Source organism: Perca fluviatilis, chromosome 5 (genome assembly GCF_010015445.1).
Source record: "Perca fluviatilis chromosome 5, GENO_Pfluv_1.0, whole genome shotgun sequence".
Taxonomy (NCBI): Eukaryota; Metazoa; Chordata; class Actinopteri; order Perciformes; family Percidae; genus Perca; species Perca fluviatilis.
Genome location: NC_053116.1, coordinates 27315285 through 27341973, shown reverse-complemented (window position 1 = coordinate 27341973; position 26689 = coordinate 27315285). Strand labels below are relative to the sequence as shown.

The 26689-nt window shown below is 40.3% G+C and overlaps 1 protein-coding gene across 2 annotated transcripts in view; it reads left to right on the top strand.

Moving 5' to 3' along the window:
- Positions 1-1001: 1001 nt before the first annotated feature.
- The window catches only part of mgll (monoglyceride lipase), an 84992-nt gene continuing 59304 nt past the window's right edge, over positions 1002-26689 (top strand). Inside the window, exons 1-2 of one of the 2 annotated variants that reach the window (XM_039800299.1) lie at positions 1002-1205; positions 3294-3429. In XM_039800299.1, the coding sequence (XP_039656233.1) occupies positions 3302-3429 (128 nt within the window). In that variant the 5' untranslated portion in view covers positions 1002-1205; positions 3294-3301. Of the gene's footprint in view, positions 1206-3092; positions 3430-26689 lie in introns of those variants that run through there. The other variant, XM_039800298.1, reaches the window with a different exon arrangement.

Here is a 26689-nt window from a genome sequence, read left to right as displayed (position 1 = left end):
TTCACTCCTGTATCACTGCAAGGTGAGAAGTTAAAACCACTAGAGGTCCGCAAAAACAAGATTTTCAGGTTCTGTTGGTGTTTAACTCTTACTCCACAGCACTGTGGAGATAAGTCTGGAAATAGACTGAACTATTTCCTTTCCCTTCATTATTCAGTCTGACGTGGCATAGCTTTTCTGTATAAAGCAACTGTTTGCTAACAAGTAAGCTTAAAGGTACCCAGTGAAGTTTTCTTGTGAACAAACAAAAGTTGTGTTCACAATCAGTGTTAATCACCAAAACGCATTGCGTGTATCTTTAAGCTCTAACAAACGTGTTGAATGCATTCCCTCGCCATAAAACACTTTAAGACACCTGATTCCTTTTAAAAAACAAAACCTTTTGAAACCTCCATTGTTTACATCCATATTTACTAGCTTATAATATGCATCTACGTCCTTGCCTTTGTGTGTGTATAGGTAATTGTGTGTGTGTGTATAGGTAATTTTCTAACACAATTGTACAGTATAAGGTCATACAATGTCAATGTACCGTTTACAGCTTGTTCTGCTGCCCCCTAGTGACCAAAGCCAATCAATGAATGCTGCTATTACAAAGTTTGCCTTTGGCCAAGACCTAATGAAACATGATTTTAGATGGCAGATCACAAAACAGTCATTATTTATGTTCTAAGGGTGGTTTATAATACTAAACAATGACCTCCAATGACCTGCCAATTGGACTAGATCAGGGGTTATTTTGGAAGACCATAACAAACGGCCTATCTTAGTGGAAATTTTACAGTACATAATCAGGGAGAGAGGCCGACCCACACATGATTCTATTAATACATTAATGTCAGCGGGTCTGGTATGTACAAAATGTGAACCATGTGGACTCAACCATGGTGAGTTTCTTTTTCTTTACCCTAAGAAAGGCTAAACAGGAAGGGCGAGAGGAGAGCTATATCACCGCCTCTGGGGAAAGTGTGTGTGTGACAGAGAGAGAGAGAGAGAGAGAGAGAGAGAGGGTGTGTGAGAATACTTGTTTAGTTTCAACCCAAACGTCGCTGACTGCATTCTTGTCTTTGCGTGCGGCGCGAGCAGAGCATCGGAGAGAGAGAGAGAGCGAGAGGGACGGAGTGAGAGAGACCTATGCTACAGAGACAGCGAAATTAGAGAGTCCGAGAAGAAGCTGAAACTTCACTGCAGACGCTCCAGCACAGGTTGGTTCCATCTCTATAATATCCTTGTGATATTTCTTCATAGGGACTTAATAGAGTCTGCGGGACTCAGTTTTGACCTTATTATGGACACTATTAAATCTCCATCATCACCATAATATTCCTCTACGCGTTGGTTTAAATCAATGTAACTTGTAGTTGTGCAGGGATTTTAGCACATGCCGCATCTTCTCTGGCTCCCTCCATTCATCTTTTTTTCACATAAAACCCGCAGACCATATTGATGTTAAAGCGCGCGTGTTCCACTATATTGGCGCACTGGCATCGATATCAGCGGGCAAACCAGATTAATCTATTCTTCACAACATGTATCGGCTTTATTGAGACACTTGCATTGCAAACGTTTGTTCCTTTCCTGGAAGCATGCACGCAATAATCATCCTACTGTCCAGTTATGTGGATGAAACTGATGATTGCAGCAGAGATAAAAAACCAAAAGGGAGCTTTGCGCAGACGTCAGGAGAGCAATTTCCAATAAGGATCCACTCACACATATAGTTACAAGTTTAGTGATAACGATTATTTCCACATGTGTGATGCACTGTTACTCGTGTTCTGTTATGATCCTGTCATATGCAGCTGAAGTGAGCCATATTTCCCCGCACAGAATTGGCTGCAAAGCAGAAACGTTGCCAGATAGCCTATTGACGATTAAAAAAAAAAAAAAAACTGTGTACCCGCATTTGCAAGCAAGACATGAATTAAAGCTTTTCAAAGGCCTATAGCTCACCAACAGCAGCCACATCGTTAACTCATGTTTTATTGACTAATCATCAATGGCTGTAACCTATTGAAGTAGCCTACAAGCTTTCAGGTTGTCAGGTGACTAAACATGAAAAATGACACCCGATCACCTCAGGAAATAGCTTGATACCAGGGCTATTTTTTTTTTTTACCGCCGGCGGTTTCTCCTCATCATTGTAATGCTGCACATAGCATTAACATGACCCAGTACTGTATATCCAGCTGGACCTGATGCCAGGAAGCATCATGTGTAATTGCCAGATATAGAGAGAGGGGAAGGGGAGTGTGCTTTAGGAAAAAAGAGGAATACCTACATAATGATTATTTGTGTGTGTGTGTGTGTGTGTGTGTGTGTGTGTGTGTGTGTGTGTGTGTGTGTGTGTGTGTGTGTGTGTGTGTGTGTGTGAGAAAGAAAAATATTCATTGATAGGCTAAGTGATATTTTTAAGTAAATCATCTCAGTGATCATGCAACGGACAGCTGTGCGCGCGCACGCGTGATAATGTTTTTTATATATTGACCATTTCATAGAGCTAGTGAAAATGCAAATAAATTAAAATTTAAAAAGGATCTCATTCAAATCTTCCTTTGGTTATCTTTGATCCCTTTTTATCGTTCCTATATAACATACATTTGATTGTCTACACTTATAGGCAGGCTATCATAGGTCATTCTATGTGTAATCATATTCTTTTTTTCTTTAGTTTTTATGGTTTGTTTTTCTTCCCTTACAGTATGTCGTTGTGGTAGTGTGGACTTTGAATAGTCTAGTAATGTGCAAACCATTGTTGTTTTCTGTTGGCAACACTAGCCTACACTTTTAGTGTAATTATAATCATGGTCATGACAATAAAGCTAATTTGAATGAGAGAGAGAGAGAGAGAGAGAGAGAGAGAGAGAGAGAGAGAATGTGGGGAGCGTGGGGGCTAAAAGAGAGAGAGTGGTTGAGAGACCTTGTGGAAAGCAGGGCGGTCTCGTGACGTAACTCCAGTCGGACGCTTGACAACATTGTGTGTGTGTGTGTGTGTGTGTGTGTGTGTGTGTGTGTGTGTGTGTGTGTGTGTGTGTGTGTGTGTGTGTGTGTGTGTGTGTGTGTGTGTGTGTGTGTGTGTGTGTGTGTGTGTGGCTACAGCTCAGGATTAGCCTACATCCGGCATATCCAACTAACCCCCAGACCGCAGTCATTTCCGACGCATGCCACGCACAAGCAAAATAAATAAACAATGAACGCCGTAACCGCCGCCACCTGCCTGCTCGCCGCCGGTTTCAGCTGCTACTTCTACGGCAGCGATGTGTTGTCATCGCTCCTCCGTGTCTCTCTTGCAGACCCCTCCATGCCCGAGCCGGGAGCGACTCCGCGGCGGAGCCCGCAGGGAGTCGCCTACACCGACCTCCAGCACATCGTCAACGCCGACGGACTGCACCTGTTCTGCCGTTACTGGGAGCCCGCCGGCCCGCCAAGGTCAGTAAATAACGGAGCGAAAAACTAGCGGAAAGTGTCTCTGTTTTACTGTGTCGTGCCTCTGTGTGTGTAGGATTATGTGTGTGTGAGATGGAATTTCCGACCCTAAGAGTTGGGTTAATTCATTTGAACTGAAAGTGATGTGAACACGGTTGCTTTCAGTCCTGGAGTCACATGAGGACTTCCCTCATGTTCATTTTTACTGTGCACTGTTGGGTTTGTATTGTGGTTTCTAACCCTGTCTGATCAGTGCATGTCTGAGAGTGCAAAATTAACAGCACCAACTGCAGTATGTAGCCTATGGATCCACACTCATCCTAGTTTTAACCCCCAATCAACAATACAAAATATGTTGTCACTTGTATTTAATCGTTGTGTTACCCTTCATATGGGTTACATAATAAGGAGCAACACTGGCTGAAAAGTAGCCTACTTTGTTGAGCTTTAACTCAGTAACTAAACTAAATGCACAGTAATTTGGCCCAGGTCCATGTTTATAACAATACATCATCCTTACATCTTTATTAAAGTCCTGCTCTGTCCCCTTATTTAAGTAATCAGTTTACTTCTATCTATGTATCTATCTAATAATACACAGAAACATCACTAGGTCAAAATTATGATTTAATTACATTTCATTTAGCTGACGCTTTTGTCCAAAGTGACTTCCAATAAGTGCATTAAACCATGAAGGTACACATCAGAAGAAGTACATTTAGCTTCAAATAAGCCAAACTACAAAGAGCCACATGTACTGTAAGTGCATTTGTAGCCTGCTGTAATGAAAATGAGACCGCAGAATGACATTAGTAAGAAAACAGGAAATAGAATTAAAATCAACAGTTTAGTTTAGTCTCATTCTGTGACCCAAACTCATTAAAAACATTATAATTATGTTAATCCCCTCATAGTGGTGACTACCAGATGGGTCATGACCCCGTTTAAAAAAAAGACCCAGGAACAGTTACTTGATCAGTACATTTACTGTGGTTGGAGATCCTCTCCATAGTTTACAATTGAAAAATAGTGATCAGTTGAAAAAACTAACTTTTCTGCACTTTGTGTGTATGGCTCAATAGATTTACAACATCACTGTGTTTAAGGAACACACAGGGAAACGGAAATTGGTACAGGCGCTGGTTTCCCCCTCACTTTATTTAAAAAAAAAAAAAAAAAAGCATGAGGAAATGCTGGCTATCAAATGACAACATCTGTATCCTTATACCCATAAAACCTTGTTTTGAGGTTGCTCCTTATAGTTGGTACGAATGATATTCTCAACCCTAATGAACAACATCATAGTTAATTTGCAAAAGGCCTGAGATCCTGACTTATCCTGCTTTCTGGTGTGTGAAAGAGTGTATTGGCAATGTTGTCTCTTAGCCAAAAATACATCAAACAATACAACTAGATGATAATAGGTACAATTTATAAAAAAAACACACTTTACTGTTAACATTCTGCTGTTGGAGGCCCCTTTGCTATGCACTCTCTGCTGTGGCAGGGCATGAAACAGGACACAGATGTCATACATAAGCTTGCTTAGAAACCACACAGTTGCTTGCATGCATGCAGTGTGAGAGCACAGGAGGAAAAGGATGTGACAGAAAGGCCCACAAAACATCTGAAGTCAAGACATTACTGATTTCTCTCACACAGTCATGAGGCACACACATCTCAGTAGAGCAGTGACTCATTAACTGACTGCTGCATAACTGCTACATAAACTGCGGCTCAGAGTTTACAATAGCATGTGTGTATACATTTGTGTTTATTCTGCAGTCATCCGGGATTTATTCTGTATATGTACATGCGGATGCTTGTATATCTGTGTGCAGATCGGTGTGAACTTCTCTGTCTGATGCACTCCGGCAGCTCTTGTTTAAATGTAAATGTACATGATTCTGCTCAGGCAGTGGGACAAACTTCTGACCTTATTATTTCCCACAATGCCTGTGAGGACAGAGACCTCACTGTGGTCACACAGAAGCCCTTTCCCAGACCCATGCCCACAACCCCCTTATGACACTACCTGCTAATATATTCCAAGCTTGTCAACAAAGAATCTTGGAAATAAATAACCAATTCTAAAAATATCTCCTACTCTTCCTGCCAAAAGAATCAATAAACCAAATAACAAATTTGATTGGCATACCATAAAAGCTTTATTTTTCTTCTGCAAATCATATTTTTTGGAAGTGAAAAGCTGAATCACTGCAGGCTTAAAATAGCTGCAGCTCCCTCTGTGTTGTAACTGTTTTAGAGCCAAGGCTTTGGATGGTTTATATAAGAGCGGTCTCGCTGAATGCCAGCCGGTGACCATGCTAAAAATGCATGCAGTCATGGTACAGAGAGGCATACAAGACTCCATAAATGTTGTGTATCGTAATGTGTATATCCGTCGACCAATGTGTGCTTTTATAAGATGATAATAGCAGATATTTGGTGGCCTTTTTGCATGCATTGTACTCAAATTTGACATTTTTGTCACCATAGAATATGAGCATTCTGCAATTCCACAAAAATTGTGGAATTGCGATAGCAATGTGTCTACGCTGTGACAGAATTGTGTGGATTAAGCATTAAATTACATTGTAACTCATTTAGCGGCTGGCTAGTTTGCTATCTTGCTAATTCCACTATGCTTTGATGCTACACTGGTTACAGAAAAACAGCGAAAAAAAGACGAAAACATATACATCCAAAACAAGTTCACAGCTATTTTAATGTACGTAGTGCCATGGTTAGCATTGCTAAACCTCTGTCCTAATTGACAGGTCAGCATGTAGCCACTCACTAAAGCATCCCCTGCTTTATCGTCTATTTCAAAATAAATGGGACCGTAATTTACTAAATTAGCATTGTGCTGTATTGGAGAAGACTTGAAACTAGCGATTGAGGAGCGACTTCTATGCAATGGGGCTTCTTTTCAGAGCCAGTGGAGTAGATTATTTTTTACATTCTGTGTCTATCATACAGCCTATACTTAATCATGAAAAGAAATACTCTAATACACCTCCTGTTTTAACACAAACTGCCCCTGCACTGAGTTCTCTGTGGTCTGGATGGATGCAGCCTCCAGACTCTCAGTATTACATACATTACACACAGGCCTGAAATACACACACACACACACACACACACACACACACACACACACACACACACACACAAATATACATGCACTAATGGAGAGATGTCAGAGTGAGGGGTCTGAGAATAGTTTAATATCAGCCACAGTTGCAGCTGGTGGAAGTGATAAGCTTTGACGATCAAAAGAAATCTCCAGATAAGAGATTTGGCGTTTGACAGTTTATTCAAACAGCAGCCAAACGACTCAAACTCATTATAAAATGCTTTATTGTGATGCATGATATAAAATTTATTTATGGCAATGGTAATGTGTAATTATGTAGTGAATTCTAAGTGAGAAGGCAGTGAGTCATCTGGTTAGTAAGTAATTCAAAAACAAACAAATTATTTCCGTTTTTATCAGTTCGTCAGATAATTATTTTCTCTTTTAATAGATTAATCGTTTTGTCTATAAAATGCCAGAAAATAGTGAAAAATCACAGTTTCCTTAAGCCTAAAGGGACATCTTTACATTGCTTGTTTTGTCCAAAACCCAAAGATTTTCCGTTTACTATCACATAAGACAGATAAAAGCACTACATCCCTACTGAGATGCTGGAACTAGTGAATGTTGGGAGCTTTTGCTTGAAAATGACAAACGGACAGTTGAAAAGTCTGAAAGATGCAGCCATAAAACCTATGAAAAACATATGCAAATCTCAAGGTTGTTTGATGAGAATAAAATAGGGTCAAAGGTCACAAGCTCCTGAAAAGCCCTTTTACTAGAACCAGGATGTAGGTGAAAGGTGGCGCGGCATCCACAATGATTGACAGATGAACCCACATGGAGGCCAGCATACCATACATGCACTGCATACCTGTGTATTCACATGACAAACATAAATCATTTTTGCATATGACTGAAAGTCACACACACACACACACACACACACACACACACACACACACACACACACACACACACACACACAGTTTGTGTAAATAGGTCATGCTGTTATTGATGTTTTCGCTGGTGGTGCCAGACCATTTAATTTCCCTGCTGCTCGCTGCCGCTGTTAGGCTTGTCAGTGGAGGATACTTTACAAAGATAAAAGCTCTATAATGGCTTCCTTCATATTTGCGCTTGGGGGCAAATTTTGGCTGAGTAATGCAGTGTATAAAATATTAGGGCCACTTGTATTCCCATAAAACTCATTGAGTAGGTGATTCAAAGTGCCAGCTGTGATCATTAATTTAAAAAGGAAACGGAGAACAAGTCAGTGTTCAGTTTTCATTCCACTGTTGCTCGTATTCACAGTGACTTAACAATTTCATTAATACTGTAACAGTGAGCTAGATTTACTGCATCAGTAACATTACAAGCAACGGCTGAGACATAGTAGATGGTGCGAATGGGAGTGTAAATAATTATCAACGTATTCCATATAATTATTTTGATTTCGAAAAATAAGGTGTCTGCTGCTATAGAGATGTGTTAAATGTTATATATTAAATGCAATTTGTTTATGGGAACGTCAAATGTTGCAATAGCAAGTAGAGATAAGATCCATCAAAGAAAAATACAATTACATAAGAAGAGAGCATATGGGTTATGCAAACATGAAAAGCTGCGAAGACAAAGGTGTGCAAATAAAGGTATTTCAGCAGTAACAAGAAGGGACAAAATAGCAGAGGTAGTATTTTCTTTATTTTTTTTTGAGGCAGTGTTGGTACATGATAAAAAGTAGACTCATAAGAAGTCCAATCAGGATAATAAAAATCCAATCTCCACAAGCTAGCAGTTTTCAGCTATGAGGGAGGTATCAAGACCAACTTTAGATGTGCATCTCTTCCATGAACACTTCACTTCCTTTGGGTCTTACTCTGACATTTAGTTTCCTGTTAACTTTCCACAACAGGCAGATGATTGTATGTTATAATTGCTGGAAATAGACTGACTGTTGAGTTTATGTCGTTTTTGGCAATTGCACCACAAATGAAATGCCTCTAAGCTCCACCGTATTAAGATCTCTTTGGTCTCTTTGGTTTACCTTTATGTATCACTGATGGAAACTTTCCTTCGGTTGCCGCCTGCTGTCTGTATGTCTCAATTTCTCTCCATCACATAGCAATTTCCTCTGTTTCTCTGTTGTGTTTTTTTTTTCTGCACAGCACACACACACACACACACACACACACACACACACACACACACACACACACACACACACACACACACACACACACACACACACACACACTTTCTTTTCCATACCAGTTTGTCACACTTCATCCCTCTCCCAGACTCCATCTCATTTTCCACCTGTCACATTGTTCTTCTCTGTCATATCAGTTTAGTTTTGCTCCAAGTGCATCAAATCTCACTGTCACCTGGGAATTCACGGGTTCTTCTTATAATGTCTGAAGGTGTCTTAAACACTATTGAAATGTCTTGAATTGAGCAGAATACAGTTATAATGCAGCTACTACTCATGGGGCTAATTAACGATAACCGTGAGTATGCTAGCCAGCTGGGACATGCTATGTGTTGTTTACCTCTGACACCTTGCCTATCTTTAAAGAGGCCATGGAAATCTACCTATTTGAACCAGATTAAGGTCAGCTAGTGTGTGTGTGTGTATATGTATATATATATATATATAATATATTTTTGGACTATGATCAACTACAGAAGTGCTTTATACATTTGATATTATTATTATTATTATTATTATTATTATTATTATTGGGATATATCCCTGATCTTCATTCAGTTTAAAATTGGTCTTGGTTTCTTTATTTTAGTTTTATAGTCTTAAAGTTTGGCTTTTCAAAAGCAGCTGATGTCCTGTTTCCTCTCTGTCTCACGTTTCTTCTCGTTCTATCTTTACTCATCTTCTTTCCCTTCAATCATTGCCTCTAAATTGCTATACACATCCCTATAACTGTACATTCACTTAGTCTGCACTTAACAACACTGATGTGGTCGCCAACACACATACTGTATACACACACACACACACACACCATTACGTTCTGAGCAGTCTAAGTCTATTAATCGTATTAACCTGCCAGTGTCCGGTCCTTCTCGTCCTCTGGCTCCTGTCCAGTCTGGATGCCAAAACCTTCAGCTTTAATTTAACACCACAGTTTATATAAGAGCACATCAGCAAAAGCGAATTACTGTAAACACGTTTACATGGTGTTGAACAGTTGCCACAGAGAAATGTCACAATTAACATTTTAAAATATTATCAAATTTAAATATAATGTTTTAAGTTATTCTGTCTTATTAACCCTTGTCCTAACCAATCACAGGAAACATTTTGCCTTGTCAAAAACTTCCATATTTCAGATGCCAGTATAGATTTTTGTAAAGAGGACGTAAAGCAAAAATAAATTGAGTGAATGTTATATATTTTCATTTATTATTTTATTTCTTTTTATAGTATGGATATCTGTGAACACTTATTTGCACAGAAAATAGATTCTGATATTGTTGAACACTATTGTGTTGTAAATATGTTTACTGTTCTAATGCATCTACATTGTGAAGCATGAATTAGAAATGATGATATTTTACACTGAATTTGTCAGGGGGGAGGTGAGGCTTGGACCCAAATGCAGTGGAGACGAGAGCAGAGTAGTGTTCAAAGATTTAATAAACAAAAGGTATAACAAAAGGTGTCCTGAAGTCACAGGTAAAATATGCTTACAAAAAGGCCAGGAACATGGAAACTAACTAGAACACCGGAAACATACCTTACAAGACAAGAGCAGCACACACACAACACGACAGAACCTGACATACAGAAACAATGACCCGACAAAACACCAAGGAAACTGAGACTAAATACACAGGGTAACGAGGGAACAAGGGACTGGTGACACAAGGGAAAGGAACAGGTGAAAAACATCAGGGCTGGGCAGAACAATCAAACCGGTGGGAAAACACAAGACAGGAAGTAAAACAAGACAAGACTAGGGAGGAAAACAGAGACTTCAAAATAAAACAAGAAACACTAACAACAGAAACTCACAATCATGACAGAAGGATGGAACAAGAGTCAACGGGGCTTGTGAACTGAGGACTGTGGGAACTCGGGAACTGGGGACAGTGGGGTTTGGGGACCGAAGTGCTGCGGCCAGCTAGGCACGGGGTCCAGGGCTGCGCACAGCAGCGAAGGTGGAACCCCTCTGACGGCCGTGCAGGACAGTGAAAACCCTCTGGAGTCCAGTTATGACGCCGACAGTGAAGCCCCTCTGGTGGCCGAGCAGGACGTCAAAGACTCTCAGGAGGCCGGCGGCGAAGGCGGAATCCCTCTGGCGGCTGGCAGCGAAGGCGAAAGCCATCTGGCAGCCGAGCAGGACATCAAAGACTTCCTGGAGGCCGTCAGCAAAGGCAAAACCCCTCTGGTGGCCGGCGGCAAAACCCCTCTGGAGGCCAAGCAGGACGTCGAGGACTCTCAGGAGGCCAGCGACAAAGGCGAAACCCCTCTGGCGGCCGCCGGCGAAGGCTGAACCCTTCTGAGGGCCGGGCAGGCGACGGGTCAACTGGGCTGAAGACAGGCGACGAGTCAGCGGGGCTGAAGACAGGCGACTGGTCAGCTGGCCTGGAGTCAGGTGAAGGGTCAGCTGGACTGGGGACAGCTGGGCCAGGGTCCGCCAATAAGGTAATAGGAGCAGGAGTCAGCGGGTCCGTCGACAAGGTAACTGGAACAGTCACAGGAAACAAGGCAACAGGATCAGGAGTCGGCCGGACCAAAAACACGACAAAACACGGGGAGCAGGAGTGGTCGGGCCGCAGACAAAACACAGGGGGCAGGAGTTGGCCAATCTGCTGACAGACCACTGAGGACAGGAGTCCCTGGGATGCCGGGCACCGGCAAAGTGTCTGGGACGCCGGGGACCGGCACAGTCTCTGAGGCGCCGGGGAGCGGCACAGGCAACATACCTTACAAGACAAGAGAAGAGAAGCATGACACGACAGAACCCAACATACAGAAACAATGATCCGACAAAACACCAAGGAAAAACAGAGACTAAATACACAGGGTAACAAGGGACAGGTGACACAAGGGAAAGGAACTGGTGAAAAACACCAGGGCTGGGCAGAACAATCAAACAGGTGGGAAAACACAAGACAGGAAGTAAATCCAAGACAAGACTAGGGAGGAAAACTTCAAAATAAAACAGGAAACACTAACAACAGAAACTCACAATTGTGACAGAATTGCAAGGCTGTAGAGAACAGTGCGCTATTGCAGACTTATATACTAAGGTTTCAACTACATTATTTTAATATAGTCAGTCGTGAGGGGCTGTCACACCATAAGCAATCCTACAGAGACATCAGTATTTTGGAAGAAATGGCATAATAATAGCATATGTAACATTGCTGATCTTTTTGAAGAGGACTTGTTTGTGTCCTACTCGTACTTATCTAGAAAATACAAGCTCAAGGGGAAAGAACATTTTTGGAAGTACCTACAAATCAGGAGCAGTATTACCACCAAGATTCAGTTGACAGTTGGAAACCACATCAAGGACTACTTCACACTCCCCGAGGAGTGCCATCGAGCTTCCGTATTCTATAAAACAACCAACCAACTGCTCAGCAACGACTGTAATAACCTGAAAGTAATATGGGAGAAAGACCTAGGATGTATAATGGAGGACAGGGAATGGTTGTAAATTGTATCTGACAATGGAAAATACATACGGGAAGTAAAAGGGAAAATTCACCCAATATAAATGAATACTCAGATATTATTGGACACCTTTAAGATTATATAGAATGGGAGTAATGAATAACTATTTGTGTTGGAAATGTCAGAAAGAAGCAGGCACTATATTACACTGTATTTGGGAATGCCCATCTATCAAGCCCTTCTGCAGAATCATTTTGGAATATTTAGGTAACTAGGCTGGAAGAAACCTACCAATATCTCCAAGACTCTGTCTATTAGGTGACAGAAGTCAATTACACAACATATCAAGTAAAGAGTTTTCTGTAATCGTGGTTGGCATTACAGTTGCTGCCAGGACGATACTTCACTACACTGGAAAACACCTAAAACCCCGGCATTAAAAGAATGGGCTAACACCATGATAAAACAGCTTAGAGATATAAGGAGGAGGTTTCTGTCACTTTGGTATGTGGGATTTTGATGGATGACCTTTTGACCTGGGGGTCAAGAGGGTCACGACCTGTCAGAAAGTGATTGATGCCTTCCAGGTGTGTGTGACTGGTCTGTTCTGGAAGCTTCTAGAAGGAAGGCGGGCCCGGAAATGACGTGTGTTAAGTGATGCAATGAGGGCTCCCAGGAAGTAGAAAAATGTTTCATTTAAATGATCCAATGAGGCGTTAGAGATGAAATATCCGGATGTGTTTTGAAATGATCCAGTGAGAGAAGAGGGGTGTAGGCGTTAAATTTTGAGCATAAAAAGGGTTTCTTCCCCGTTTGAAACAGAGAAAGATAGGGTTTTCATTCTACACACAGCATGAATGTAAGTTTGAGTAACACTGATGCGTTTGAAATGAGCCAATGACCAAGAATTAAATCAAGTATCTTTACACTCTTTGGAGCAGAGAGCAGAACGTGTGTAAGGCAGGGTTGTAAAATAGGAATGTGTAAGGCTCCTCTTACAACAGGCCAAGTAAGTGATTGTAATAAGCGTGAATGGGCCTAAGCCCAAAGGTCAATGCATTTCTACCCACACTCACGCACACACACACACACACACACACACACACACTCACACACACTCACGCACACACACACACACACACACACAAACAGCCACAGTTCATGTTGTCAGTACATGTTGATCGTATGTCTGTGCATGCTTAGCTCTAGTCCATATGTCTGGCTGTCCTTGGCCCTCCGCTGCTTCGCACTCATCTGGCTGTGCCTTCTTCGTTCTGGCCCGGGATCGGTGTTCACTCCCTTTTCCCAACATACCCCTTTTTCCCCACTCTTTTCCCATGCCCACAGCAACACTCTACCAGAAATTGTGCTTTCAATTCAAATAAGCGAACCAGTGAGAAGTAGTAAAAAAAAACATTTTCAACAGATCACACAAAACCACAAATGGCATTTGAACACATAACATTCATTGTGACTACTTTCTTTGAATTTTGAGTGATTTATTCAACTTAGTCACACTTATTTTTGTTTACGGTCAAAATGACCGCCATAGAAAAAAAAAAATAAATATTCATCCATACACACACTCCTACAACTTTCCTGTGCTTGTGTGCCATTATACACATGAAACACACGCACACAAAAAACACTAATTTAAATTAAGAATATGACAAATGTATTGATGAATACATTTGTATCATTTAAATGTAACCACATTGACTTAAAAGATTGTTTGTGTTTAATGTGGTGAAAGATGCAAACAAAAATTAAAAACAAAAGTATGCTTTTGTATTTATACAAAATGCAACCTGAACCAAATATGTTTCTTTGTAAAACGCCAGCGGTAAAAGTAAATAGTTCTAACTTGAAGTTATATGACTTCAACGGATGCATTTATGTTTTAGAGACGCTATGCGTAATTCAGAATTAAAACAATGTCGCCAAAATGTAAGTCTTACAGGCAAGATATGGTATGTTCAACATGAATTTGTGAATACAAAACTTATTTTGTATAATTTTAATGTAACTAGCACATTTGACAAAAAAAAATGTGTTTAATGTGGTGAAAGATGTCAATTTAAAAAGATCAGTACTTCCCTAAGTATTTACGAACCCTCATAAAACTGAATTCAAAGAAAACAACAGTGTTTTTTGTTTTGTTTTTTTACCACGCCCAGAACGCTTCCATACCACACCTTTTTTCCAGAAGTTTCCAAACTACGCTCGTTCCAGAATTTTCTCCTAACCACACCCCCTTACAATAGTATAAAGACTGAAGCAGACAGCGACAGAACATGCCACAGATGCGTTTGAAATGAGGGACTGAGTAAGAATTAAATCAAGTATCTTTACACTATTTGGAGCAGAATGTGGAGAGAGAGAGAGAGAGAGAGAGAGAGAGATTCCCGTTTTTCCTTACGTAAAGACACATATGTCCAAACAAGTATCCACCGTCTAACGATTTTGAATGTGGCCTCACACAGAGTATCTTACCATGGAAAGTCTTTAACCCGAAAAGAGAGCTCAGCTACATAGAGGCCAGTAACATGGCCAGAGTGAACTACGTGGCCGATGTTCTGTTGCACCACGAGATGATATCAGGTGAAGAGTTGGAGTACATCCAGGCTATGAGAGGCACTCGACAGGGCTAGGGCCTTGATCGACCATGCAAGGAAGAAGGGCAACGGTGTTTGTAAGACGCTTATGGAAACCTGGGAGGACAACGACAACCACAACGCCTTTCTGTGGCTTCGTCCCGCGCACCCGAGGTGTCCGGAGAGATACTTGCCATCTTGGACGATCTCGCACTGAGGATTTTGTGGGACTCAAGTATTTCCTGCGCGACATACAAGTGTTTGGTCGAAGGCCCATTGCTCGAGCCGCTTTGGATCGCTTCTGACTCATAGAACCCAGATAGCAGATGCAATCGCCTCGGGCGCTACAACGATAAAGCCCGCTGTCTTGATCATCCTGCTGGAAGCGCACACCGTAATGACCTGGTGGAAAGGATCCTTAGCGGCACCCGCGGACGGTGGCCAAACGCCAAATCAGTCAAACGTCAAATTTGCTGAATATCGCAACGCTATCCAAGGAAATGCAGCTGATGTCAGGGAGAATGTGTGCCATACACTCGGGACCTCGACGCTGACACCATGACAAGATTCATATGGACCCTGCATCTCCCAAGCAGCAAGTCTGAATGTGTCAACAAGTGTCAGTGACCTTGTAAAAGCATCCACAGAGCATGTAAATCATGACACGTTCATACGTGGAAACCGTTACATGCATCGCTGTGTAAGGTTGGGAGAAATGACTTAGCCCAAAGGTTGGAGATGCACATAGCTAGGCTTCGGTGTCTGAACCTCGCTGGCCTGCTTCGCTCTGGCCCGGTGTTCACTCCTTTCCCAACACACCCCTTTTCCCATGCTCCAACACTCTATACCAGTAATAGCGCTTTCATTTCAAATAAGCGAACCAGTGAGAAATCAAAGACGCTGGCACATCACGCAGCTGTGCCTCTAGCGTCAATCTGGGAGCCATGATCTGCAGTTGTGATGACGTCGCGGCCATACCGCGTAGGGTGGGGTTACCCTCCTGAGCTGATGATGTATTTACATTTGTAAAGGTGTTAAAAACGCCTGATAGACCAATGGTTAGCTTGTAAATGTGAGGGCTATTGTTGGGGGTGTTAAATCGTCATGCAGGGCGCTTTTTGCAGGATTTAAAAGTCTTGGTTTCATGCTGGCTGCTCACTTTTACCTGCAGTTTTTAACTAGCTCGTTTTTTCCTCACCCTTCAACAAAACCAGCTGTGGATTTTCTTTTTAATTCTTTTGGTGGAAAACAAGAGGAATCGCTTTTCAGCCATGTCTATCCACACATTTGGACAACAATCAGGATCATCTGATGTTGAAGAATGTGAGACAGCTAGAGTAGGACCCACTACACTTTGCTCTGTACACTAACCCCAAAAAGAGTCATGGGGAGGTGGAGAGACTGGAACACTATTTGGCTTGGCGACAGGCCCCTCGAAAAGAGGCATCAGACGACGGCGGATGCTAATACTGGAACAACATGCGGTTTGAGCCAGGCTCCCAGAAAGAAGCCGATTCCGCCCAGAGATCTTTCCTACAAGCATGACTGAATCGCGGTACATCTGATCTAGAATATGTCGGTGTCAATGGATACAGATATTCAATTCGATACAGTGCAGGATACGGACATTAGCTGTTTACACTAGTGTTGCTGTCGAACTATCTGGCAAAGCCAAAACAGCCTGTACAATCTCTGTGAAAGACTGGAGCCTTTTTCGTGAGGTTGTCTGCCCAGACCTTGAAAAATCCTGGCTTACCTGAGCTAGTGTATGTTTGTCAATGGGACAGTAGCATTGGAGCCAGTGTCTATCGTGGTGGAAGCAGACCGCTTCACTAGACCTACAGAGGATTTTATTTTCCTTAGCGTATGCAGCTTAAAGGGAGAAGTTAGTTGCAGCCCGTGGTCCTGAAGAATGGAAGTTAAAACCATACCCTGTTTCTAACGAGGAATACAACAAATGGTTTAAAAACGCTCTTCTTTATACAATGGTGTGACTGGGAGATTTTGAAGAAACAGTTTGATACCATTGACTATGTCATCAGAAGAGACAAAATAAGGAGTTCGTATGAAAACATGAGAAAAAGATTGATATTTGGGGATGCTGACCAACAGTCCCTGCCCCTGCCACGGAGCCTCTATAGACCTAAAAATCGCTGAGACACAAAGACTAGCAGCAAAACGGTGGGTCTAATTTTTATGTGCTAATTATTTGCCAAAATAGTTAAAAATGCTTTTTTTTGCGACTGTGATTGTAATGTGTGATTTTTTTTCTTCCCAGAGGATCTGGAGTGGTGTCATCCGTCCCCCGGAACGCCGCTTAACACCCCGTATTTATTTGCAGCACTGACGGCAACCGGCTCTCCTAAACCCCTTTTCATCATCATCATCGACACCTCCAACGCCGGAACACTTTCTTAGTATTTGGTAGGATTGCCTGTTTCACTTGGGCCAAACGTTTTGGGTATCCTTCCACAAGCTTTCTACAATAGTTTGCTGGAATTTTGGCCCACTCCTCTTGACAGAACTGGTGTAACTGGGTCAGGTTTGTAGGCCTTCTTGCTCGTGACTCGCCTTTTCAGTGCCGCCCACAAATGTTCTATGGGATTGAGATCAGGGCTTTGTGATGGCCAACCCAATACCTTGACTTTGTTGTCCACTTTGTAACTAATTTGGAGGTATGCTTGGGGTCAGTGTCCATTTGGAAGACCCATTTGCGCCCAAGCTTTAACTTCCTGGCTGATGTCTTCAGATGTTGCTTCAATATATCCACAACATTTTCTTTTCTCATGAGGCCATCTATTTTGTGAAGTGCACCAGTTCCTAATGCAGCAAAGCAACCCCATAACATTATACTACCACCCCCATACTTCACACTTGGGATGGTGTTCTGAGGATTCAAAGCTTCTGCCCTTTTCTTCCAAATATACCGCTTATCATTATGGCCGAACAGTTCAACCTTTGTTTCGACAGACCACAGGACATGTCTCCAGAAATTAAGATTTTTGTCCACATGTCTGGCTTTTTATGGTGGTTTTGAAGTAATGGCTTTCTTCTCCCAGAGTAACCTTTTAGCTCATGGTGGTACAGGACTTGTTTTACTGTGGACACTGTCTTACCAGTTTCAGCTAGCATCTTCACAAGGTCTTTGCTGTTGTCCTGGGATTGATTCACACATTTCACACCAAAAAACCTTCCTCTCGGGGATTCAGAATCGTCTCCTTCCTGAGCGGTATGATGGTTGTACATTCCCATGTTTTTTATACTTGGATATTATTGTCTGAACAGATGAACGTGGGACCTTCAGGCATCTGGAAATTGTACCCAAGGATGAGCCACACTTGTAGAGGTCCACAATCATTTTCCTGATGTCTTGATTGATTTCTCTTAATTTTCCCATGATGTCAAAGAAAGAGGCTCTGTGTTTGAGGTGTGCCTTTATATGCATCCACAGGCGTGCCACCAATTAACTCAAATGGAGATCTAAAACAGAAAAAGTTTACTCTGATTTCATGTATGACAGTAAAGAAATAAAAGTTTACTGATAAGTTTTCTGAAGTGTATGTAAATATCTGGTTTCAACTGTATATCAATAAATCATATGTTTTGCTATGTTAAGATGTGTGATGGTGTACTTTTCAAGCTTCATGCTCCACATATACGCTATCTATAAAACAACTAAGCTAAGATGAATTTACAAATTTTGTTATTAAAGTACTGTTTATGCATATTTTCATTCTACATGGATTAAATCTGTAAATTAAACCTTTATTTAATTTATTTGTTGCAAAGTCCCCACTAATCACGATGGAATTTGTGTGAATTATGTAAATAACATGCAAATGAGGTCCAACCAACCATGTTAACTCAGTTTTTTACAAGTCCCCATATAGGATGGGGAAGTCATTACTTTATCAATTCAGATGTTTGAAGGTATAAGCTAACAAAGCTATGCTGAGTATACTTGATTTTTTTCATACGTCTAGCACCTTTAGAAAGGGTGGCCCCCACAAGTGATGGTTATAAAGTTGGTCCTCATAAAACATATAAATGAGTGTGTGTGTGTGTGTGTGTGTGTGTGTGTGTGTGTGTGTGTGTGTGTGTGTGTGTGTGTGTGTGTGTGTGTGTGTGTGTGTGTGTGTGTGTGTGTAAGCGGTGCAGAGCAGAGTTTGACCTTAGCTGACAACTGCAAGCTAGAGGCCCTTGCTCTGTTAAAGGTAGAAACTAGTCTACTCCAAGAGAGATCTTCCAACATTGATAGATGTTGTAGATAGAAAAAAAGACAATTAAAATAATCTAGCACTCAGGTTGAAATGCAGATAACATGAGACCAGGGTACTTACTTATACTTATTATTAAATACATCAAGATAGTACTACTTACTTTTAACGTTGGTGTTTTACAAAAAAAAAAAAAACAGGACAGGGTGCAAAGTTGAATCTCATCTTACATTTTTATACATATTGTGTACGCCAAGGAGAATACAATATCATTTTAAAAGCTGTATTAATACAAAAATGTCACAAGCACTTTGTTTTTTTAACACTGGTAATGTTTGTAAATAATAAGTAAAATCCATAGTACGGAAGCTCTGAGCTCAGGTTGAAATGCAGATAGCATAAGACCAGAGTAAAATGCAAAAGTAGTACTACTTACTTTTAACGTTGACGCTTTTACAAAGAAAGAAATTTTGGGGCAACGTTGAATCTCATCTTACATTTGTTATTAACACTGATCACATAAGGTTTAAAAATGTTTAATGTTTGTATATTTATTATAATTAGCTAAACTACTTACTACTACTACTACTACTACTCTTTTTAAAGTACATCTTTCACCACATTAAACACATCCAATCTTTTAAGCTAATGTTAGTTATATTAAAATTATACAAAATCATTTTTGTATTCATGAATTCATATTCATGTTGATCATACCATATCTTGTCTGTGAGACTTACATTTTGGCATGTGTTAATTCCGTATTGGGAAATTACGACGCACTATCGCTAAAACATAAATGCATCTGGTGAAGTTTTGATTGAATTTTCAGTACATTGTAACAACTGAGCAGTCACCTCAATTTGTGAGTGATATATGGAAAAACAACACCATAAACATAACATAAAAATAAAATAAATCGTAAAAAAGGGGAGAAACAAGAGGAAAGGCGGTGATACAAAAATAGAAATAAAATGTATACATTTCAAGTCACTGCTTTATCCACTAATGAGTCCAAGCTGCAATGTCCTTATGCTTTATTTAAGTAAAATGTCCACTTCTGCAATCTTTTGGCACCTTTTCTCAGACCTAGTTCAACCTTTCCATTTCCCTTATTTCATGTATGACCTCAAACTATTGTTGCTGTTTAGGACAATCGGGTTTATACCAGTTTCTGTCCCTCTGTACTGTTACAAGTGAAATATGGCCCAATTACAAGACAGTACATAAGAAAGGAATCTTATAGCCAAGTACATTACTCAAAACTAAATGTACATCCTCCCAAAATGACCTTTATTTTCAGAACTCCAAAAAACGTGTGTGTGTGTGTGATGATGTTTTACTGCTAATCTTAGGTGTAATAAAGAAACGCACCAAATTCTTCCAGTTAAACACACTCAATTGTTGTGAACTTGCGGAAGTATGTTGGGTTTAACACATATTGTACCATACATCTGATGGATTTTCCATTATTAGTTCCTTTATCACGCTTGATTTCAAATATAATGTTGAGTTGCTCCTACATCTCGACAATTCTTTCATACAACATAGAAATGATTTTAACGCAGTTACTATTTGGTCTATAAGCATTTATCATTTATCTTATAACTGGATTACATTCTTGTGAGTTCTCCATTTTCAATTCTTTTGTTGTAGTAATCTCTAAATTGTATATACCTAAATAAACTCCGAGAGAAGGGAACATTTTTCTTTAATGTTTGGAAAGTCTGTCATTCATTGTTGTCTATTATCGTACACACTGCCTTAATACCTTTTACTGACCAATCCTTGAATAACTCCTGGCTTAAACAGGGTGTCAAAGGCTATCCATCTAAGCACTCGCTGGTCTTTCCTTAGTTTTAGCTGCCTCGACAGTTAAACCAGAACTTCTTTTCTCCTAACACTGACTGTAACGGATAACCTTCAACGCAACGCCTCGATTTCCTTCCATCTAGCAAAATAGTTGTCATTACACCAAAGAAATAGGGGAACTGAACTGAGCCTGCTTTAAGATTGTGGGAGCCATTCCTACTTCTATTTGTTTGGCCGACTGAAGTGTTGCATATTTTATTCTAGGCTTCTTTCCATCCCAGAAATCTAAAAAGTCCCAAGAACTGATGACCACTACTGGCAAGGCCTGAATAGATATAGCAATCTAGGCAAAATGTTCCTTAATTACGCTTAATCTTACTACTAAAATCCAATGGGTGTGTAGACCATCTTTCAATATCTTTTTAATATTTTGGTTAATTAAATTATAGTTTACCTCATATAATTTGTTTTAACTATGTGCACCCGTAGTACTTTATTGATTCCATATCCCATTTTACATCATATCTACATCTTATTTCCTTTGAAGGAGTATAGTTGAATGACCAAAGTTGTGTCTTTGTAATATTTATTTTATAACCAGCATAATAACTAAACTCCTCGTGGTTCCATCAGTATAGATAAGGAGGTCCAGGGTTCAATATTAAACGCAAATAGTGTGGGACTGAGACAACAACCTTGTCTAGTGCCCCTCTCCACGTGAAAAATGGATACAATGATCCATTGACTTTGTTGTTGATAAAGTGTTCTAATTATAGTTACTCCAATATTCCCTCCTTTGGGAGTACTGTAATAAGTGCCTCTTTCCATGATGGCGGAGTTTACCTCCCCCTTTAATCCCATTAAATGCTTTCAGCAGGACGGAACTAGCTCTTCTTTAAAGGTTCTATACCACTGGAAAACCATCACTACCTGGAGTTTTACTTGATTTTAAGTTGGCTATTGCATTATTTATCTCTTCCAGTGAAAAAATCTGCTAATGATACAATCATTTTGTTTCTTGCCAAATTAGGTAGATCCAGATCGCTAAGAAAAATGTTCCATTGCTTCTACTTTAGTACTGGAGGTTTTGGTATATAGTTTTTGTAGTAGTATAGGAAAATGTCTTCTATTTCTACGGCATGATATTTTAGTTGATTTGTTTCTGGGTCCCCGTGATCTTATGTATGGTACTATCCGCTTCTTGTTTACGTAGCAAGTAATTTAGCGCCTGATTCGTAATATATGTCTGGTTGTAAAACAAGCTTTCTTCTCAACATCTTGTTCTAATAGATCATTAATCTGATTCTTTAATTGTTGTATTTGCACCAAAAGTTGTGGATCACTGTTATTTTTATGTTGCTGCTCCACATTAGATAGGTCTAATACAAGGTTATTATATTCCAAGACCCTCCTTTTATTTGACGTTGTTAAGGCAATCAATTGTCGCAAGTCACTGCCTTCAGTGAGTCCCAGATGGATCCACCTCTCCCGTTGTCATTAATCTTCAAATATCTCTCTTATATCTGATTTAATTTATTATACAGCTGATTTGTTATTTAATAAGCCTATATTTAACCCCGTATTCCTCGATCCTACCTTCTAGTTGAACTGTTAGATATAGTGCACTATGGTCAGAGACATCAGCTACCTCAATTCTATTTTTCTTTAGACTAGTTGTATCCAGGTAGCTATTCAATACTATGTTAAAATCACCTACACATAAACAGACACCCTTCCAGTGCAGTTACATCCATTAGTTATTTGAAAAATAGTTTTTACTATTAGGAGTTGCACTCAACAAAAAAAAAATATATGTAATGCCTCTTTTTTAATTTGGCCTTTACCTTAGACCTTTAAATTGGGTTTCCCAACCCAATCACATTTAAGGACAGTAACTTCACTTCATTAGACTGCATCACAGCAGGGCTGAAAATATCTCACACCATTCTGTTCCCACAGGCTAAACATTGAAACCATAAGTAAAGATAACTGGAGCACAATAATGTGCTTAGAACAAGCATTATAACAAACACAAAATAAAACTATAAAAAGTTTTAAGTGAAGGGGGAATGATACTTTGACTAACAGTCCCTTGTTAGACAGAGCTGACCTCTCACTGCCCCCGTGAGTCAGCACATAAAATACAATATAGTAGCCTAGATATCTAGACGCACTCTAGCGGCAGCCAGGGTCAGTTTTTCAAAGTCAATTTTACACTAATCTTGATCGCTATACCAATGTGAGTACTGATGATAGCAAAAAATAAATACGAGCCAAATCAGTGGTAGCAACACGGAGCTGCTGCAGCTAATGCCCAGAGCTTCCACTTAGCTAAAACAGCAGTTTTGGGGGCATAAGATACCTTTGTGCCTCTTAACAGACAAAAATGCAATTAAAATGTCTGTGCAACATGAACAGGGACCTTAAATGACAACAAGATGCTTAGCAACTTAGCCAAAAGTTTTTAAATCACCTACCCATTAGCTGCTACCTGTTAACTTGGAGTTAAGCACTGAAGTCATTCTTAAAAATGAAGATGTGGTCCAGAGTTTTGCCCACCACATACGGCAAAAGTTTAATCTATCACCTAGCTGTTCTGCCTGGTTGTAGCGCTATCCTATTGGTGCAGAGGAAATTTGAAAGACTTCCGCTTATCCCTACCATGGGATTGAGCCCTGCCACGATGAGTTCCCAGACCCAGGATCTTGATGTGGGTCTGGCTAACAATAGTATATATTATGGGACAAGTATTTACCGCCTGTATTGAAACACTACTGCTCCTCCCGGTTTCTGCGCTGAAATTTCTGGAGGCGCACTCTAGCTCGCCTCTGGCACTGTCCTCGTCTCCACCTGTGTGCAACCCCACGCTCTGCCATGGTGAAGACGCCCATCAGATGTTTCCTACCGCTTTCTCTGACCCTCCACATCCTATTGTGATTTTCTGTCGCCATGCTTTCAGGATAATCATCTCCTTAGTACTGTATTGCTGGAAATTAATTTTACAAAACCCAGGTATCGGTGCCAGGGCTTTGTGGGTGCGCTTGTATCTGCAAATCCACCTCATCACTCAGTTTGGTTCGTAACAGTTTTTAACAAACGCTATCACTGACCCATCTTTGCCCTGCTCTCGGTGACCAAGTCATTCAATTTGTCCTCCAGCTTCTGTTGGTCCTTCATCATTTGTTGGAGAGTGGTGTTAGCTTCAGTACTCCACGTATCCGTCATCGATCTGGGTCTCCATCTTGCTGATTTTCTCGCTTTTGCTCCTTTATAGCATGCATGTATGTCGCTAGCTGTTGGTTGATCGCCTTGCTTGAACTCGCTGGAATTCTTCTCTCGTGTCATGTTCAATTTCTTCTTTAAACATTTTTAGATCTTGCTTTAGTTACGATTTAAAGTCGCAAATCTGCTTACTTATAGCTTCAAAACCCATGCACCCCCGTTCCTGTTGTTGAGTCCCGCCATGTTGACCTTCTTCCCGCATGTTGTCCTTAACATGTTCTACCCGTGTAAATCTTTACCCGCCGGTTTATCTTAAGCCCCTCTAACTTTGCCTTTGTATGCCCCTTCATAATCTTAACAGATTCAACTTTTTTTTTTTTTTCTTTGAATTCAGTTTTATGAGGGTCGTAAATACTTAAGGAAGTACTGATCTTTTTAAATTGACATCTTTCACCACATTAAACACATTTTTTTTTGTCAAATGTGCTAGTTACATTAAAATTATACAAAATAAGTTTTGTATTCACAAATTCATGTTGAACATACCATATCTTGCCTGTAAGACTTACATTTTGGCTTACATTGTTTTAATTCTGGAATTACAACGCAACGCCTCTAAAACATAAATGCATCCGTGAAGTCATATAACTTCAAGTTAGAACTATTTACTTTTAACGCTGGCGCTTTACAAAGAAACATATTTGTTCAGGTTGCATTTTGTATAAATACAAAAGCATACTTTTTTTTTTTAATTTTGTTTGCATCTTTCACCACATTAAACACAAACAATCTTTTAAGTCAATGTGGTTACATTTAAATGATACAAATGTACCCACAAATTAAAATTCATATGCATATGTGTGCGAACATTAGTGGCTCACATGCAGCGGCAACATGACAACATGTACTGACAACATGAACTGTGGTCTGTTTGTGTGCTGCATGTTTCATGTGTATAATGGCACACAAGCACAGGAAAGTTGTAGGAGTGTGTGTATGGATGAATATTATACTTTTTTTTCTATGGCGGTCATTTTGACCGTAAACAAAAAATAAGTGTGACTAAGTTGAATAAATCACTCAAAATTCAAAGAAAGTAGTCACAATGAATGTTATGTGTTCAAATGCCATTTGTGGTTTTGTGTGATCTGTTGAAAATGTTTTTTTTTTTACTACTTCTCACTGGTTCGCTTATTTGAATTGAAAAACGCATTTCTGGTAGAGTGTTGCTGTGGGCATGGGAAAAAAGAGGCGGGGAAAAAGGGGTATGTTGGGAAAAAGGGAGTGAACACCGCATCCCCGGCCAGAACGAAGAAGGCACAGCCAGATGAGTAACGGAGCAGCGGAGGACGAGGACAGCCAGACATATGGACTAGAGCTAAGCATGCACAGACATACGATCAACATGTACTGACAACATGAACTGTGGCTGTTTGTGTGTGTGTGTGTGTGTGTGTGCAGTGTGTGTGAGTGTGAGTGTGTGTGTGTGTGTGTTTGCGTGAGTGGGGTAGAAATGCATTGACCTTTGGGCTTAGGCCCATTCACGCTTATTACAATCACTTACTTGGCCTGTTGTAAGAGGAGCCTTACACATCTCTATTTTACAACCCTGCCTTACAATAACGTCTCTGCTCTCCGCTCCAAAGAGTGTAAAGATACTTGATTTAATTCTTGGTCATTGACTCATTTCAAACGCATCAGTGTTACTCAAACTTACATTCATCGCTGTGTGTAGAATAAAAACCTATCTTCTCTGTTTCAAACGGGAAGAAACCCCTTTTATGCTCAAAATTTAACGCTACACCCCTCTTTCTCTCACTGGATCATTTCAAACACATCCGGATATTTCATCTCTAACGCCATTGGATCATTTAAATGAAACATTTTTCTACTTCCTGTGACGCCCTCATTGCATCACTTAACACACGCCATTTCCCGACACGTCTTCCTTCTAGAAGCTTCCAGAACAGACCAGTCACACACACCTGGAAGGCATCAATCACTTTCTGATAGGTCGTGACCTCTTTGACCCCCAGGTCAAAAGGTCATCCATCAAAATCCCACATACCAAAGTGACAGAAACCTCCTCCTTATATCTCTTATATATATATATATATATATATATATGGAGTAGGATACCTGGTGGGAGTAACCTTTGTTTGTATTTATATTCTACTACTACCAAAACAATCAAACTCAGAACTCTTAATTTTAGCGAAGCATTGCCAAGAATTATTATGCCAGGCATATCCCTAAGTAAGACTACTACTGCACCAGGAGCTCTTTAAAGAACTATAATCCCTTTATCCTCAATTGTGTTTAGTAAACATGTTTATTACTTTGGGAGGGAGATGTGGAGGGCACATGGCCAAATCTACACATTAGAATATATACAGAATAATGGGAGCATTAATGGCTTAAAAAGAGGCACCTGCCCAGGAGACAGGAACAGGCAGAGCTGGACCCAGCATTGTGGAAAGGGAAAACAGAAAATGAAAAATATTTTTATTCATTTTTTTCAAAATGTGTCTAAATTTGATAACTCTTTTTTAAACCAATTTTGCTTCTATTTATTAATATTTCTTTATTATGTAGACATTGACAGATGTATCTGTTTTTTTTATTTTCACAGTTGTAGAAGGATCATATTTTATTGATTTGTCAGATGATTATCGTCGAACTTACCACAAGT